Source organism: Chroicocephalus ridibundus, chromosome 8, assembly GCF_963924245.1.
Source record: "Chroicocephalus ridibundus chromosome 8, bChrRid1.1, whole genome shotgun sequence".
NCBI lineage: Eukaryota > Metazoa > Chordata > Aves > Charadriiformes > Laridae > Chroicocephalus > Chroicocephalus ridibundus.
The window spans coordinates 10,153,178-10,170,204 of NC_086291.1; the positions used below are offsets into that span (position 1 = coordinate 10,153,178).

At 55.4% G+C, this 17,027-nt stretch overlaps 1 protein-coding gene across 3 annotated transcripts; it reads left to right on the plus strand.

Moving 5' to 3' along the window:
* The first annotated feature begins 1,518 nt into the window (after positions 1-1,518).
* On the plus strand, positions 1,519-13,394 carry TAL1 (TAL bHLH transcription factor 1, erythroid differentiation factor). 3 transcript variants are annotated; one of them, XM_063343998.1, is made up of 5 exons: positions 1,525-1,664; positions 3,063-3,212; positions 4,553-4,981; positions 5,732-5,823; positions 10,248-13,393. In XM_063343998.1, coding segments are annotated over exons 2-5 (942 nt in total). In that variant the 5' UTR covers positions 1,525-1,664; positions 3,063-3,210; the 3' UTR covers positions 10,667-13,393. The 3 variants fall into 3 exon arrangements, with proteins under 3 accessions (XP_063200067.1, XP_063200068.1, XP_063200069.1); XM_063343999.1 differs by having other exon boundaries at positions 1,550-1,664; positions 3,176-3,212; positions 10,248-13,394; XM_063343997.1 differs by lacking the exon at positions 3,063-3,212 and having other exon boundaries at positions 1,519-1,664.
* The last annotated feature ends 3,633 nt before the right edge of the window (positions 13,395-17,027 follow it).

Here is a 17,027-nt window from a genome sequence, read left to right on the forward strand (position 1 = left end):
AAACCTCTCCCACGGCCGCGTCCAGAGCCGGGAGGTTGAGGGGAAGGAGTGAAAGGAAGAATAACAGCTCCGGCATTTCCCCCTTGCGGGGGGGCGTGCAGGTGGCGGGGGCCGGGGGGGACACGGTAGCGGCCCCCGCACCCCCGGCTTCGCCGATCGGCAGGTGCGGGGGCCGCTCCGCATCGCCCCGCCGCCGGACGGGGCCGCGGCTTCTTCCCCCTCGCTCCGGGCTCCGCGCACGGCCGGGGGGCCGCAGCCTCGCCCCAACCCCGCAGCAGGGACCGGGGGGCGTCCCGGGAGGGGTTCAGCCGCGGCCCCCTCCTCCCCGCTCCGCTCCGGTGGAAATTTCGTTGGTTTTCGGCTACCCGGGCGGGTCGATCCCCCGAGCTATCGAAAACCGCTCCCCGCCGCTGCCTCTAGGACGGCTTTACCTGTGGGTGTCCGGGGGAACGCACCCAGGACCCCCCAGCGATCCCTCAATCTCCCCCTTTTCTTCTGACGGGCCCCTCTGGCAATTCGGGGAGGGTTTCGGGGGCGTCCCGTCGCCTTCCGAGCACCGCACAGGGCAGCCGACCCCCGCCCCCCGCCCGTCCCCCGCTCCCTTCGCACGGCGTCTTTGGCAAAGGTCGGGGGTGGCCCCATCCCGCCGGGCCCGGAGCCCTCCGCGGCCGGGCTGAGCCCCAGCCCCGACGGGGCGAGCAGCCGGTCCCCGTCCCCGAGCCCCGCTGGCTGTCCAGGGCCCTTTCTCCCCTTCCCCAAGCTCCTCTCCTCCAGGCTCGGCCTTTCCCCGAGCTCTCCTTTCCATTCCCATCCCAAATTTCCCAAGGGCGAGGGGTACCCGTTCCGTTCCCCGTCCTCCAGCATCCCCCGGGCCGGCGGGGGGGGATGCTCGGCCTCCCCCCGCCTCAGCACGGGAGATGACACGGGGAGCTCGCCCCAATTCAGCCCTTCAGCGAAAACACACGGTGTGGAGGGGGGAAAGGATGGCTGGGGATGGGGCCACTTGTCTCCAAAACATCTCCTCTTGATGCGCTTTATTTACCTCCTCTTGTCCCAAAGCAGCCCACACCCCTTCCCTCTCTCCTCTCTCTCTCTCAACATCTCCAACAATTTATTTTGTCTCATTAAATTTAATTAAGAACGGAGTAGGTGTTCCATATTTAATCAAAAAAAAAAAAAAAGAAAAAAAAAAAAGAGCAGGGGCATAATAACCTCCAAGAGGACTAAAATAAAGAATTGCTATTCAGATGCGGGCAGCCACAGTGCAATTTTTTATTACTCTTTTTTTTTTTTTTTTCAGTGTCTTTTTAAGAGCATCTAAGCACACACACATAAAAAGCTAGAAGGCATGCATTCCGGAGTTATTCCTATGCATATCCCTGCAATAATTTTCCGCTTTCCTTCGATAAAATTGCCAAATAATAATGAATCATTTCATAAATAATGGGTTTAGAAGCTTATCAGGGCAGGCGGGCCACTGCTGGGGTTTTATCTCTCTCGGCCACATTGCAGTAGTGTTCCGCTCTCCATACTAAATAGGAAACTGGACGTGATGTGGAATTAGAGCCTCCCCAGCTGAAGCCACCCAACACTTACTACAAATATAGCCGCGATGCGTAGGCCACAAAATGGCTCCACTCACTTTTCCCAATGAAAAGCAAATGGTGAGTAAAGAGGAATCCGGCCCTTCAGCGGGCGGGGGGTTTTGGGGGGGGTCCAGGGGGATTTGGGGGGGTTTCTACCCCATGTAAGAGACAGGTGAAAGGGGCAAAAAACCACCCAAGTCTTTTCCGCGGTTGGGTTTTAATCTTTTTTCTTCTTCTTCTTTGATGCGGGGTGGGTGAGGAAGAGAACGCACTTTCCCCTTTGAAAATGTGGGGCGCTCCCCCCCCCCCCCCCCCGCTTCCTCCCCCGGGACCCCCGGGACGCAGCAGCGAGGGGCCGGGTGGGACGGGCGGCGGCGGGGGGAGCGCCCGCCGGGCCCGGCTTACACCGTGGAGTGGGGGGGGGGGCACCGGGACCCGGCCCCGCCGATGGCCAGGGCCTGTTCGCTTGTTCCCGGGGTGGGGGGGAGGTGTCTCTCTCCCCCCCTCCCCATATACCGCTCCCCCTCCGCTTTGGGGTAATTTCCCTACAAAGGGCCGGCGGCAGAGGTGCGTTTCTGGGCTGGAAATTTCCTGCCCATCCGCGGCTGGAAAACAAAAGGATTTTACGGAGCAGAAACCAGCAGGCAGGGAATTAATGCCCCCCCCCCTCCCCCCCCCGCTTATATTTCTAAACGAAATCACCCCCAAACGAAGGCAAAACACTGCGGGTATTTTTGCGGTTTTGTGTATTTCGTTTTTAACGAAAGCGGGAGGAGACGCCATCGGGATTATTTCGTTTTTTAACGAAGGAGAAAGCCTTATTTTTCGTGATTTCGTTGGCGGCGGCGGTGGCGGGGGGGGAACCGTCCTCGCCTTCCTGTTGATCGGCGGCGGGGAGCGGGCTCACCCCGCCGGCGGCCCGGCCCTGGCCGTCGCGGCACCTCGGGCGGGAGCCCCGCCGGTAACCGGCCTTTTTAGGAATTAAATTTACCCTTTTAGGAATTAAATTTTCCAGCCGGGCGTGGGAGAAACGCCGCCGCCGTTATTGGCGAGCCCATCGGGAGAAAAACAACTCCGTCTCCGGCCCCGTCCGGGATTTCCTCCCGGGGAGACCGGGCTTGCAGTGTGTCCAAAAAACCGCCCAATTCGCCCCGAATATAAGGCGCTTTTTTTTTTTTTTCACTCCGTTTTTTTTTTTTATCTATTTACATTTTCTACGCCAGGCCGTGGCCGCCGCGCGTTGTGGTCCCGTGTGCGGGGCGGCGGCTCCCGACTGCGCGGCGGGGACACGGCCGGGGGGGGGGGGGGGGTGGCCGGCTGTCCCCCATAACAGGGGCCGCCCCGGGGTGCCGTCCCCTCCTTCACTCTCCCCTGCACCCCTCTCTCCGCCGATCTCTGGCCATCCGGGCCCACGAGATCCACCCTCTCCTCTTTTTCTCTCCCCCCCCCCCCCCCCCCGCCTTCTCTTCCTCCCAGGATTTAGCAGTTTTATCCCGATGCGGGTGTCCTTCCTCTCTATAAAGTCGTAAGTACCTTGAGGTGGGAGGAGTAAATTCAGCCTGACACTGAGAGCGCTTTTGTTGAAACAGGAGAGACTTGCGGTGTCCCTACTTAAATATGACACATGTGAGTAATCTCTTCCTATACAATATCGGAATAGGCAATTAGATTTTTCTTTCTCCAGGGCTGGCGGGGAAGGGGGCTGGAGGGAAGGCAGAGAGGTTGTGCTTTAGCTTGGGTGGTTTGTTGTTTGGTCGTGTGTTGCTTTTTTTTTTTCCCCCCCCAAGAGGGGTGGTGATATATGACCCCCCAAAATGGGTTTTCTTTCACAATTAAGCCCAGCAGAAACAGAAAAAAAAAATAAAATGAAAAATTACTCAAGGCAAAGGAACGAGAAGGATGGGGAGGAGACCGGTGTGTGGCAGCTCTCTGCTCTGCGAAGCCCTTTATTTATTGGCGGGGGGGGGGGGGGGGAACCAGCCCAAAAACGAACGAGGAGAGGGGTGGGAGAAACAGCATGGCAATAACAGCGATATCGCCGCCTGCCCTCGGCATTCGCGACAGCATTCGTTCTGCGGGAGACGGGGGGACAATGCGCGGCCGCGGATGGAGCTGCCGAGCGCCGGGCCCCTTCCTCCTTCCTGCGGTAGCGAATGCGCGGGGGGAATTGACTCCGGTGTGGGCTGCTTTAACCCCCTCTCCCCCAAATAGTGGCTTCGGCTGTATTTCGCTGGTTTAAAAATAATAATTAAAAAAAAAAAAATTAAAAAATGGGAGGAGAGGCTTGAGGACGCTGCCGGGAGGCCGGGCCGCGATGGGGCGGGCTCCGCGGGGCGGCAAACAACGCCGGGGTCCCCAAAACGGGGAGAAATCCCCCAAACGGGTGTGTGTGTGGGGGTGCGTCTGAGCCTTCTCCCGGCCGTAATTTGGCCGCATAATTTCACACCCGGCCACCGCGGCGCGCCGGGTGCTGCTCCCGAGCCCCTCTGGCTGCATCAGCCGCCTTCAGGGTGTCAGCCCTCCGCGCCTGGCCGCGGAGATCACCGCGGGGTGTGAGGGGGGGGGGGGGATCCGACCCGGCACCCCCCTGCGCGGTGCGTCGTGCGGAACCGGGGCTCTGCCCGACGTCAAAGAGCCGCACCGTATCGCGGGGCTCCGTGACGTCACGGCGGGGCCGGGGCGCTCCGTGACGTCACGGCGCCGCACGGTTCGGCGGCGTGGGCCCTGCAGATCCACCCCCCCCCCCCCCCCGCCAACCCCTTCCCCTCTCGCAGCCGTCCCGCTGTCAAACTCGAATTGATTTGGGGTGATTAGTGCCTCCCCCCGTTTCTTGCCGGCGAAGCCCGAGTCCTGAAGTGCCCCCCCCCCCCGCCCTCCCCCGTCGGGGCGGTGCCCGGGGCGGGGTACCCCTCCACCCCCCCCCGCCCCAAACCGGGGCTGCCCCTCACCGCTGCTTCTCTCCGCAGGACGATGGACAGGCCGCCCGCCCCGCCGCCCCCCAGTGACCCCCGCGATGCCCGCCCCCCCCGGCGGCACGACTCGGAAACGGAGACCACGAGCGAGCCGGAGAGCAGCCGCGGGGGCATGGAGGCGCCGGCCGACCCCCAGCTGCTGCTCAACGGGGCGGCCAAGGAGGCGGGCCGGCCCTCCCCCGGGCCCCCCGCCGCCCCCGTCCCCGTCATCGAGCTGGTGCGCCGGGGGGGCTCCCTGGACATAAAAAGCCGGGAGGCGGCGGGGGAGGCGATGCAGAGAGCGCCGGGCGCCGAGCCGTGCCGCGCCGCCGAGGCCGCCTGCGAGGCCCGCATGGTGCAGCTGAGCCCCCCCGCGCTCCCGCTGCAGCCCCCCGGCAGGGCCATGCTCTACAACCTGGGCCAGCCGCTGGCCACCATCAACAGGTCCGTGTCTCCCCCCCCCACCCCATCCCCGGCCGGGATCTCCGAGGGGGGCCCCGCTCGGCTGCGGGGCTCGGTGCCGGGGAGGGAGGGAGGGGGACGGCAGCAGCATCATCCCTTCCTCCGCTCGGGGCTTAGTCATCGCGGTTTTGGATGCAACTTTGCAAAGGAAGAAAAAGGCGGGGGGTGCGGGGGGGGTGCGGCGGGAATAACCCGAAACGAAAAACTGTCGTTCCTAGAAAAAAAAAAAAAAAAATCATGGGAGAAGTGCCCCGTGCAGAGCAAAGGGGTCCGTCGGTAAACGCGGCACTTGTCGAGAGCTGGTTGAGACCCTCGGAGCTCCCCGGGCTCCGATGAGTCCCGCAAGGGACATAAAACGCTCTGGCAGGGGCAGAGCGCGTCCCGTCTGTGCGGGGAAGGGGTCCTCCGCTGTCCCCTTCTCTCCGGGGGGGAGGCTGGGGGGCAGAAACCCGCGGGGAGGGGGGTGGTTTTCGCCCGGCCGCCCCCCGCATCCCCCCGCGCACTCAGGGCTGGCGTCCCTCGGTGCGTGTCGCCGGCGCGGCCGCGTGTGGTGTCGCCGCACGACCCCGGGCTCTGCTTCGTGAGCCCTGAGCTCCCTGCGAGGTCACGGAGCTGCTCGGCTTCCCGCCGGCCCCCGGACCACCCCCCTCCTCCCCCTGCCCCGCGGGGGCCGTGGCGTGCCGGGGCGGATGCCGGTGTGTCCTCACGGCTTCTCCGCCTTTTCGTTTGCAGCGGGTTTTTCGGCGAACCGGATTCCTTCTCCATGTACGGCAGCAACCGGGTGAAGAGGAGACCCTCTCCCTACGAGATGGAGATCACCGACGGTGAGAGAGTTTTGCCCCTGCACTGATTTTTTTTTTTTTGGGGGGGGGGGTTAGGGGGGGAAGGGATTCCCCATCTGCTGAGCGGGGCAAATTGCTGCAGGGTGCCACACGCTGGGATTAAGACCCCAAATCGAAAAGGACAAATAGGATGGCTGTGGCGGAGGGGTAGCTCCCCCCCCGGTAAGGCTCTGTACAGATCTGTCCCGGCTAATGACCGGCAGCCTGCTCGGTGGATTTGCCTTCACGCAGCAAAGCAGTTCAGCGTATGGTTAATTACATCCCTGTTCTGCAAATTGCTTAGAGATTAAATCCGAAGGAAGCCACTAAATTTAAGTCCCCGTTGAAGCGCAGCGGCTGGATGAGGGCCACTGCAGTGACACACGCTGTGGTTGCAAACCCTTTCAGCCGAGGGGACACCCCTATCGCCGACCGCAGCCTTGAGCAGAAAGATCCAACCTGCCTCTAAACTGCTTAGAAGCAAAGAGCTAAACCTGGGCTGAGGTCTGCGGGGTCGCAGTGGGGTTGTGGCCGGTCCCTTTGCCGCCGGTCCCCATTTGCCACCTCCTCTGCACCTCGATTCAGTGCACACCCACCCCCTGCTGCAGCCCGCCCCGCGGAGAAATAGCCCCTGTCTGCTCTTGGTGGCAGAACCTGGGAGCAGATGTGGAGGGTGACAGCCGTGTCCCAGCAGAGATCCCAGGCGCGGGGATCGCCCGTTGGACCGGCAGGATAATACCAAAGAAAGGCAGGGCAGGGAAAAGGCAGGGCAGGATCCCGCTGCCCGCTCCCAGGCAGCCGGCGTGGGCTGCGGGAGGCAGGAACGATTTTCGCCTGGAAGCCCGACACGTTTATCTGCAGTTAAACAGCCCGTACAAACGAAATGTGTTTTCTCTTTAGCAATTGCAAACGCTATATTTCCATCGCCAGGCAATTAATTTCCCCTCTTTCTGGCTAGCTGTCCCTTTCCTTCTCCCCGCCTAAGCTAAAATCAGATGAAATCATAATCCGCATCACTCGGAAATAACACGAAACGAGGGGCTCGGGGCGTTATCTGCCTTCATCAGTCCCTCTCTCCCCGATCTCCGTCTGCCCGGTCCCTCCAGAAGGCAGCCCCGTGGGGCAGGGGGTTGTCTCAGCCCCCGGCACAAAAAGGTCTTTTTGTCTGGGATTTCGGTCCAGAGGCTTAGCGGCTACGGCGACAAGTCCATCAAATCACGGTGTCTGACTAAAGCTTTCGACTTGCTGCTAAATTAGGTATTAAGGATTACAGAGATATTTGGTTGTAACCACGTTCTTGGCTGTGGGCTGTGATGCAGGTGTATACACTGGGCTCAGTCCTGCAGGTTCTGGCTCATGTGAATTTCCGACATTAGGCTTGGAATTTTTTTTGGGGGAAAAATAGGTACTACATGATGCTGTCTAAACAGGAGTAATTTGTAGAGAGATGCATCCCGTCCTGAGGCATCTGTGCTGTCTGCTGGGCTTTGCTCATCGCCCTGAGCATCGCTCCTGTCGGTCCTCAGCCCCTGCGAGGTGCAGAGAGGCAGGAGAGCGTTTGGTTTCCTCTCTAAAGAAGCAAATGCTAGTTTATTGCAACTATTTCTTTTTCCATTTTGGGGAAAGTTTGGTGCAGTGAATATCTTCTTTAAAAGTAGATATAAATGGAGACAAAAATGTAAAAAAAACATCTGCAAGGATATTCTGTAACTTTGGAAGCTAATTTTTTTTTACTAGTTTTCCTAAGACCTCTAATTACAATTTAAAAAAAAAAGCATCAGTCAATCAATTGGAACAAAATTCAGGCAGAAATTTTCATCCGACTGCTTGCATTAATTATGAGGCAAGTTTCTTTATGAGAAATAAAGCTCTTCTATTATAACACAGCTATGGGGCATTTTAAATTTCTCCATTGCTTGACGCGTTTTGGCCAAAACCTGATCTCTTTCTAAAAGATGTGTTTACTTCGGTTGATGCAGGAATGAAAAAAAAAATCTGAGTGGTGTCAGAATTTGTGTTATACAGTGGAGCTTGATTTGGGTGCCCCCGGATGAAGACAAAGAGGTCTTTTTTCTGATTTCAAAATTTTAGGAATAGGCTCCTCTTAGTCAGCAACTTTCAGTGAGCAGAGACGCGTATTTGAAGCCTGTGAAGACTGGAAGTCTCTTGAGAATTTTTGGAAAATAAATAGCGCCCAAGGTTTTTTGTTTTTTTTTTTTACTCATGCCCTCACAGGAGTAAAAAGGTTTTAATCTCCATCTCCTTCTAGATTCAAGGCTGGTAGCTTTGTTTGCTCTGGAGAGAGTATTTAAAGGTTGAAACTGTTGTATTATTGTAGCAGGTTGTGGCACCTTCTCCACTGCCTTATTAGCAGCGCCGGGCAGCCCAGCGCTGTTGAGGTCCCCTTAGTCTCCACCACCTTCCCCATGACCCCATGACAGCAGGCTATGCACATCAGGGACAAGAAACCTTCCTTTTCTATGAGCTCTCGGACATCAATTCGTATGAAGGGTATTTATGTGCTGTCTGGCAGCGGAAAACGGGCTTTATTGAAGCATCAGACCGGGATCTTAGAGGTTGGAGATGAGTTTCTCATTCTGACATCCCCCAGTTCATCCCAGGGGCTCTTTGTGATTTTGAGGGACTCCCTGCTCCGGAGCATGTTGTGAGAAGTGAGTTGTACGGCTGCTCGCACGCTGGAGAAGCAGGTGGCTTTAATCTGACGGCCTGGGAGCATGTCCCCACGCATACCCCCATGTGCCACCCTGCCATGGAGGGGATATTGTATCTGATGCGCTGGACCAAAGGGGCTCAGTTTTCCCTGAAGGGAGGGAAGCGTGATGGAACATGGGATTCCTCTTCTTGCATTGTGCTAGGTGGGATCTGTCAAAGTGCAGCTTGAGTAGGATGCCTCCAGAATCACATCTGGTCGGCACCTCTGCCACAGTCAAAGCAGGCTAGAGCTTTGCTATCTAAGAATAATGGTGTTTAAATGCCTCTGAGGATGCTGGTTTCGCTGGGTGATGGCAGAGCTATGGCTTAAACTGCTCACCATGGCCAGGGACTTGCTCCCACTGGTTAGGCAAGTGTCTCAGAGTGGGGCTAGAGGGGAGAGATGGTGCAGATGGGAATATCCGCAGCCTGTCCTTTGGGGTACCGCTCACCCATGTGTTATCTGCAAGTCTTTGCTTCATGCTTTGTGATGGTTTTCACTGTATGCGATGCTTCCCATCCTATGGGGGTTTCTACCATAGTCGTTCTCCCAGAGTTTCACGAGATTACTGTGTCCTTCCGTTGTTGGTGTCTCCGGAGGTGAGGATGGAAAGGACGTAATAATAAAAGCATGCTGTGCTAGTGTCTCCTTACGTGAACTGGTTTCCATGGACCCAAGGACCCGCAGTCCTGATATACAGTGCTGCTACTCCTGTAGCACACTACTTTTGGGTCGACGTGCTTTTGGGTCTCTCCTCGTGCCGAGATCATGTCTCACTCGTGCCAACAGGAGTTACCCTGATGATCTGAAAGGAGAATGTATGAGTGATGAGTGAGAATGATGTGCACTGAATGAATGATGTGCAATGAGTGAGAATGTGTGCATTTTGTGAGTCCACCCTGTGTAACATGGCCCGTCAGGAATATGGCAATAAAACTACAGGGATTTAACAGGAGTTCACATGTAACTGAGCCAAACGGACACCGCTGGCAATTTAGAGTGCCTTCTCCCATCGCTGTCAGACAGGGAGTTTTTGCCACAATGTGCAGAGGGCAGGTGGTCCTCGGGCCAGCTGTGAAACCGCTTCATCCTCCACCTGTGATCACCCTTCCAGCAAGGACACTGCTTTCACTCTGGGGGTGGCATTGCCACCTGTCCTCATCGCTACGGGGTGAATCCTGCCACCTCATTTCACACAGACCACCCGGAGGGCCGGTGGCAATGCTGTGCTCTCTGTCAACTCTGGATCCTGCCTGCATCAGGGAAGATCTCTGGATCTTAGAGTTGTCAAAGCCATTGCTTAAGCTTATTTCCTCCTGTCCCAATGGTATGTCCTTAAGACACTTTGGGGATAGAAAATAAAACCATCTTGGAACCTAGCCTTTTAATAGGACCCTTGTTGCTGAGATATCCTAAAAATATAGCAGCCTTCTGCACAGGTGTCATGCTCTAAGCCTTATTCCTTGGAGAAGTAAATTTAGGCGTCTCAGGAGACATCTAAAAAGACACAAGTCCATTTTCCCCTTCCACTGGATTGAACAGAGATTACGGCTACCTCAGCTCACGAGATTAGCTTCCAGTTAGCTGGAAACTCCTGTTTCACTGCCTTGCTGATGTCATTAAATTAGTTAATTTGGGAAACGATGACTTATTCAGCAAAGTAATAAATGGCCTGTTACGCCTGGCTCCTAACTCTGCATGGTTGCAATTGCAGGTCCTCATACGAAAGTGGTTCGTCGCATTTTTACCAACAGCCGGGAGAGGTGGAGGCAGCAGAACGTCAATGGAGCCTTTGCAGAGCTTCGCAAGCTCATCCCCACCCACCCGCCTGACAAAAAACTGAGCAAGAACGAGATTTTGCGCCTGGCTATGAAATACATCAACTTCCTGGCCAAGCTGCTCAACGACCAGGAGGAAGAAGGAAACCAAAGGGGCAAAGTGAACAAAGACTCTGGGATAGTCCAGGAAGACCTCCTGCAGGACATGTTGTCTCCTAACTCTAGCTGTGGAAGTTCTTTAGACGGAGCGGCAAGCCCGGACAGCTTCACGGAAGAGCACGAAACACTAGATTCGAAGCACACGCGGAGCCTGCACCATGCCATCCTCCCCGTAGAAGGCAACGCGCAGCGGTGATGACCTTCCGCATCGCTCCTGAAGCACCGAGGGGGAGGCGAGACCCGAGCGTGAGGATGCTGGAACTTGTGCCCGTGGGATTCGTGACTCTGCCTTTCCGCGGGGGCTCGGGCTCCCCGTTCTCCCCAGCCCGGGGACGGAGCATCCGGCACGTTGGCCGAGGACAAGACCAAACCAGATGGACGTTCGGCATTTAGGTACGTGATCGTACAAAGAAGAAAAGCCTTGAAGTCATCTTCATTGTACATACTGCTCATGATGTGACTCTGTGGAGGGGCAGGAGACGTGGCCAGCACCTCTCCAGCGTTTGGAGGGTTTTCAGACCGTTTGATGACCGTCGATTTTTAAGCAGTCGCCTGGTTGAGACATGAAACTCCTCTTTCACTGCCGGTGGAGGCCACTGACGCTTTCCAGCTCCACGTGGCACTGGAGACTGCTGAAATCCGCCAGCGCCGCAGCATTTCTCCAGCCTGTGGCACATACAACTGGTCTGAGCAGGAGCTGTGGCCACGTCTTCCCATTGTCCCAGAGATTTTGACTGTATCTTTTTAAAGAGGTGAAAAAATAGCCTCAGCAAAAGAACTATTAAAAGGATTAAGACTTTTTCTTTTTCTCTCTTTTTTCTTTTTTATTTTCTTTTTTTTTTTCCCCCCCCCTTTCTTCCTTTCCCTTCTACCTAACTTTGGATTGTTTGGGGTTGTTGTATTTATGACGTGGGATTATTTCTGTTTAACGCTGTCATGCCGTATCCACTGAACGAAAAGGTACATAGATGTTTTCTGCCACCCTCCCGGTCCCTGATTTTTCTGCTGGTAACGCTCAGCTGTTGTGTTCTCCTAGAGTTTTCCCAGTGGTTTCCGTAGGGCCAGAGCTTCTCTCAAGGCAAATGAATTTCAGAATTGGTAAGGGAAAAAAAAAAAAAAAATGCTGGTGAAGCATCCCCTTGGACGGGGGGATTTTTAAATTCAAAAAGCAACAAAAAGGCAAAAGGAGTCGATGACGCATCAACAGTGCGCGTGTACATAGGGTATAAAAGGGTTTTAATAGTATACTTTGAATTTTTTGGTTTTTTGTGTGAAAATGGTGGTGGTTCAGCTGTGCCAATGCCTGCAGGCTGCGCTCCAGGTGCTGGATTCAATCCGGTGTTAGGAGGGCCCAAGGCTGGTAGGAGCCCCCAGCCCTCCACTAAAAGCAGTGGTGGGATTGGCCTCCACTCCCCAGCGCTTCAATTGCTGCAAAATTTATGGCCGTGACTGAGCCGATGCTCTGATCCCTGCTTCCTCCTGGGAGGGCTTTTGGGAAGCAGGGGACTGCTGCTGGGAGCTGAGGACCACATGGTGCCATCACCGCTGCATCAGGCCCATCTCTCGCCCACCACCTGATGCCTGATGGAGCGATGGCCCCAAGCCCATCCTCTCCCTCTGCAGAGATGTCAAGGCACAGAAATCTCTACCATATTACAGTAAAAAAAACAACAACAAAAAGAAACAAACCAAAACCACCCACAAACATCCTTTGGAAGGGAAAAAGTCCTTTGAGTGGGGACACCTTCCACGGCTCTCGTTCCTTTTCAAGGGTGCTGAGGTACAAGGACACACAGAGGATTGGGGCAGGTGTCTGCAAGCCCCTCCAGGCTTCACCCAGAGCCCCATCATTTCCACCCCCGCTTGGTTTTAACGCCCCTTTGTAAATAATAGGTGGGAGGCTGGCGCGTGGGTTGGCACGTTAGGTGGAACTAGTTGCCGGGGAAGAGGTCCTGGCCTGAGGAAGGGTTTCCAGCAGAGACTCCAAAGCCACCAACCTCCCTCATCTTAAACTGGGGAAAAGGAAGAAAATTCCCTCCTGGGTCCGGATTGCCTGTGCGTGGGCGTTGGGTTTTTTTTCTGAAGGGGGTTACCCGCAGGGCTGGGCCAGGGGAGAGGTGCCGGCGGGTGATGGAGTGATGCTGAGGAAGAGGTTTGGGCTGTTCCCGGTGCCAGGGGTAGGAGAAGCAGGTGGTGGGGGCTGGCAGGCCCTCCAGGGAAGGGAGAGGGATGTTGTCGCACAGGTAAAGCTGTTCTTGGTTTTTAGTGTTCAAAATAACCCTGGGGTATGTGTGTGTGTGTGGGGGGGTGTTGTGCACCCTTTTTATTAAACTATTGCAAGAAAAAGTCACCGACTCTCAGAAATTCCTCATCCCTCACCATTTTTTAATTTTTTTTTAATCTTTTCGGTAGCTGAACAGTTGGGAAAATGGTACAACCGTGGCGGCACCCCCCCCCCCCAACCCCCCCAGCACCCTCACGCACACACGCGCCTGCTTGTAGCCTGTAGCAGAGCAGACCGTAGGTCTCCTGGGGTATGTACAGTTGTACTTTAATTGTGATTTGAATGGTACATTTCCCCTGCCCACCTCTCCTCCTGCCTGCTTCATCTCTCGCTGTGTGGACCATCGTCGTTCCCCCCCCCCACCCCCCCCACCCCGTTTCTGTTGGAAACAGCACTTTGCGGCGATGTCGCACCGTGTGAGTGAATTCCCACCTGACGATTTTTGGGTTTTTCAGCCCCCCTCCCTTTCTCTGCCGCCCTCCCCTTGGATTTCTGCATTTTTTCTGCAGAAATGAAGTAACCAGACCTGGTACCCTGAGTCTCAACCCACTGTGGATGTGCTACTTAGAAAACACATTTGTTGTAATGTGTGTGTATATATAAATATATATATATAATGAATATATCAAGAATATTTCTAAATAAAGTTTTACAAAGCAGCCTCCACTTGCTGTCTGCCTCTCTCCTGCCTCATCGCTCGGATCCGTCACCGCTTCGGTGTTTCATTCCTGGGCGTTATGGGATGAGGTCTCCAGGATGGTCCATCCCCAGCCATCAAAAACGGTAAAACAGGCAGCAAAGACCTTGCAAAAGGGTCTGCTCGTATTTTTTCTTGCTTGGCTCACGCCGTCCAGCCTGGGCTGGGCTTTTGCAGAGAGAGCAAGCGGGAGGAAGAGCGCGCGGGGCCGGCAGGAAGGAAGATGGGCGGTGAAGCAATCCCCCCACCGCAGGCAAGCGTTACCAGCTGCCACCGCCTCGCCCCCAGCACGTTATTTGCAGGTCCCCCAAAAAGCTCTGACAGCCTTTTCCCCTCTTTTGGTGAGGGGGACGGTGCGGGGAGGGGGTGGCCGGGGGGCAATGTTGCTTCCCTTCACACCCCGGCAAGTGTTCAGCCACGATTTTATAGGCAGCGACAGTAATTCCCCTTTTCTTTTTTTTTCCTCCTAAGAAAAAAAAAGAAGTTCTCGCAGCCATGTGCACAAATACTTGAAAAACCTGTTAACCAGTTGAGCTGGTAACATTAGTTGGGGAGCGTTTACAGGCTAAGGGGTACACTGACCATGTGTATGTGTATCGCTGTATATTTATATACACATATATACGTATAACTACAGCACCATGCTGCTGATGGTGGCCAACACCATGCCCCATAGCACGGAGCAGGTGAACAGGAACGGCACTGCAGGTATTTTCTTGTCTTTAAATTCTACGATTTTTCAGAGTCGTTACCTACTTAAACAGCATCTTTTAGAGCACCCCTCGCTCTTTTAAAGCATCCCCCCAGAAGCCTAGCTGCTACCCGCCCCCCCTGCCCCCTCCCCTGCCCCCAGCCAGCAGCCAATGCTTCCTTTCAAAGTGTCTGGGTGACATTTCTCCCCGGGTGAAAGATGGGGACCCTTCTCAGGCTCCAACCCGGGGGGTGCGGGGAGCCCTGTCCTGGCACAGCCTCACGCTTGGGACACAGAGGTCCCCCCCAGCCAGGCTGAGCAAAGCCCCCGCAGCCAGGACTGGGCTGGTTTCCATCCCCAGGGGAGGCTGGGACAAGGCGTGGGGCAGCGTGCGGCTGCTGGGGGTTTATCTGGGGTCGGGCGATCACGGCTTCACAGCTGGTTTAACCCCCGTCCCCTGTCCTGCTGCCAGCCGGGGGAGAGCTGATAGCTCACCCACCCTTTATCTCTCCCTCCCACCTCCTGGCCCTCTCCCTCCCTCCTTCCATTGCCAGGTCAATTCTCCTTCCACCTCCCCCTTCTGCTTTTTTATTTTCTTCAATTAAAACGTCCTTCATGGCCACGTGGCCTTCGCCACCAGCAAAGGGGAGAATAGCCTCAAGGTGAAGGTTTCAAACCACTCCGTGCACATATATATTTAATATCAAGCCGTATAGGACGGGAGGGTGCCGATGCCACCCGCTCTGTGGTGGGATGGCCAAGGCGCATCACCCCTGATGGACCCCAGTGATGGAGAGACCCTGGGAGCTGCCGTGCTGGGACAGGCTCTGGGGACATGGCTGGTGGCCCCATGTTGGCCATGTTGGCCACCTTCCTCTCTGGGGCATCTAGACTTCGCTGCTGCTCCACCACCAAGATGCAAATGTCACAGAAGGTAGCAGACACCAAATGCATTATTTATTTTTTTTCTTATTTAAAATAATTTTTGAAAGCCCTTCCCACTCTTGTCTTCCGAAGGAAAATTTCATTCATTTCCCATCAAATGGTAATTTTTTTTTAATCGCGTTGCATGGCAAGTGGGGGATGCGCATTGCTCTGTGGATTCAGAAATATGCGGAAAAACCCCCAACCCAACCTGTTTTCTTCTCTCTTTGTACAAAATAGAGGAGAAAGTTGGGAAAAGCACCTTAGGGTCCTGGTTTCACTGCACAGAGGGGGAGTGCGACAGCCTGTGTGTCACGGGTGGGGATGCCCTCGGCTGGGACGGGGCTTTGGGTTTCTCTCTCGCCCCTTGCAGCATCACTGGTGGCATCACAAGGTGACGAGGGTTTTGGTCTGTCTCCTACTGCAGGAAATTTTCTGGCAAATAAGGTTTCCTTTCAAATTTGAAGCAGGTGCATTTAAAGGGATTTTTTTTTTTCACCCATGTTTGTGATGAGTCCCACAAACCTGGTGACATTTGGGGTCCCGGTGGCAGAAAAGTCCCCCTTAACATTGCACGGATGATACTGGGGAGCGAGAACAGGGGGGAAGCGGCATTGAGATAAAATTGAATTAATAAAAAAAAAAAAGAGAAGGTGGGAGGGATGTGTATGTTTGAGACAATAAAACAAGAAACGCAAAAAAACCAAAATCACCCAAAATTCGGGCAGCTTTTATTTTCAAGCCTCATTATCTGGTTTTAATTACTGCCTTCCTGGCAAAGCCATGCTGAGGGCAGCCTGCACTGGCACCCCTGCCTGGGAACGCCGCCGGAGCCAAGAGCAAGGACCTGTTTCGTTAAGGGCATTCCCACATTATCGAATTAAATACGCTCACAGAAACGACAGGACCCAAACGTTCCCACCCCGGCAAGACGATGAGAAAGCTTCGCCTCTTCGCTGTTACAGGCCAGCGACAACGGGAGGGAATAATTTATGACTCTCTGGGACTGCTGGATATGCTCCTCATCCCGGGGCTCGTCCCCGATGTTCCCACCGCCGCACAAAGGCTACAGCCGGCCAGAGGTGCCCAGGGGACACCGTGCTGTCACAGGCGGCGAGGAGATGAGCAGTCAGCGAGATCCCCTTTCTCCTCCCAGCCCTTTTCTCCCTCTCTGATCCTCCTGCCTCTCCTTTCACGATCCTTTTTTTTTTTTTTTTTTTTTTTTAATCAGTTTCCATCCAAAAATTGGTGCTGGGAGAGACTCGGCAGGGCTGGGGTGGATGGGAGAAGATGAAGATGCTCCAAGACCCCAGGGGCTCAGGACAGGGAGGGGATCCACACCACTGATGGGGATGCAGGAAACCTCCCATGGGGGGGGTCCGGCAGGCACTTCTGAGCTTGCCCCCCCTTGGTAGACATTCCTTTTCCCCTGCTCTTGGAGCTATTCTCAGCCGCCCTGGTGACCTTTCCGGGGAACAATTTACTATTGTGTTTTGGTGAAGCCCGGCCTCTATTTTTACACTCTGTTTTGCTGATGTGGGCGCAGGGAGCGAGACGGGAATCCAGCAGGAAATGGGAGGGAGCGTCTGGAGCGCGGTTAAAACTGCCCTGGCACTTTGATGTGCCGCCGGCAGCACGCGGTGGGGCCGGGGGCTTCGCCCCGTGCCCATCCCTACGGTAAATCCCACACGGCACCAGCTTAACCTGGCCATGCCGAGGTGGGAACGGGTCCTGCGTCCAAGGGCTTCTGGCGAAGAGGCCACAAAGCCTCGGTGGTGCTGCGCTCCTTGGTGCGTGCACAGAAGAAAAACGAAAGGCAGCTTTCTGCTGCTTAAGAGATGCTGGAAACAAAGAGGAGGAGGTGACTTGCTGACCAGCCTAAGAGAGGCTTGGGGACTTGCCCAGGGGTGTCTGGAAAGTGGCAGAGCATCCTGGGCGGCATCGTGTGAAATGAGCAGGTT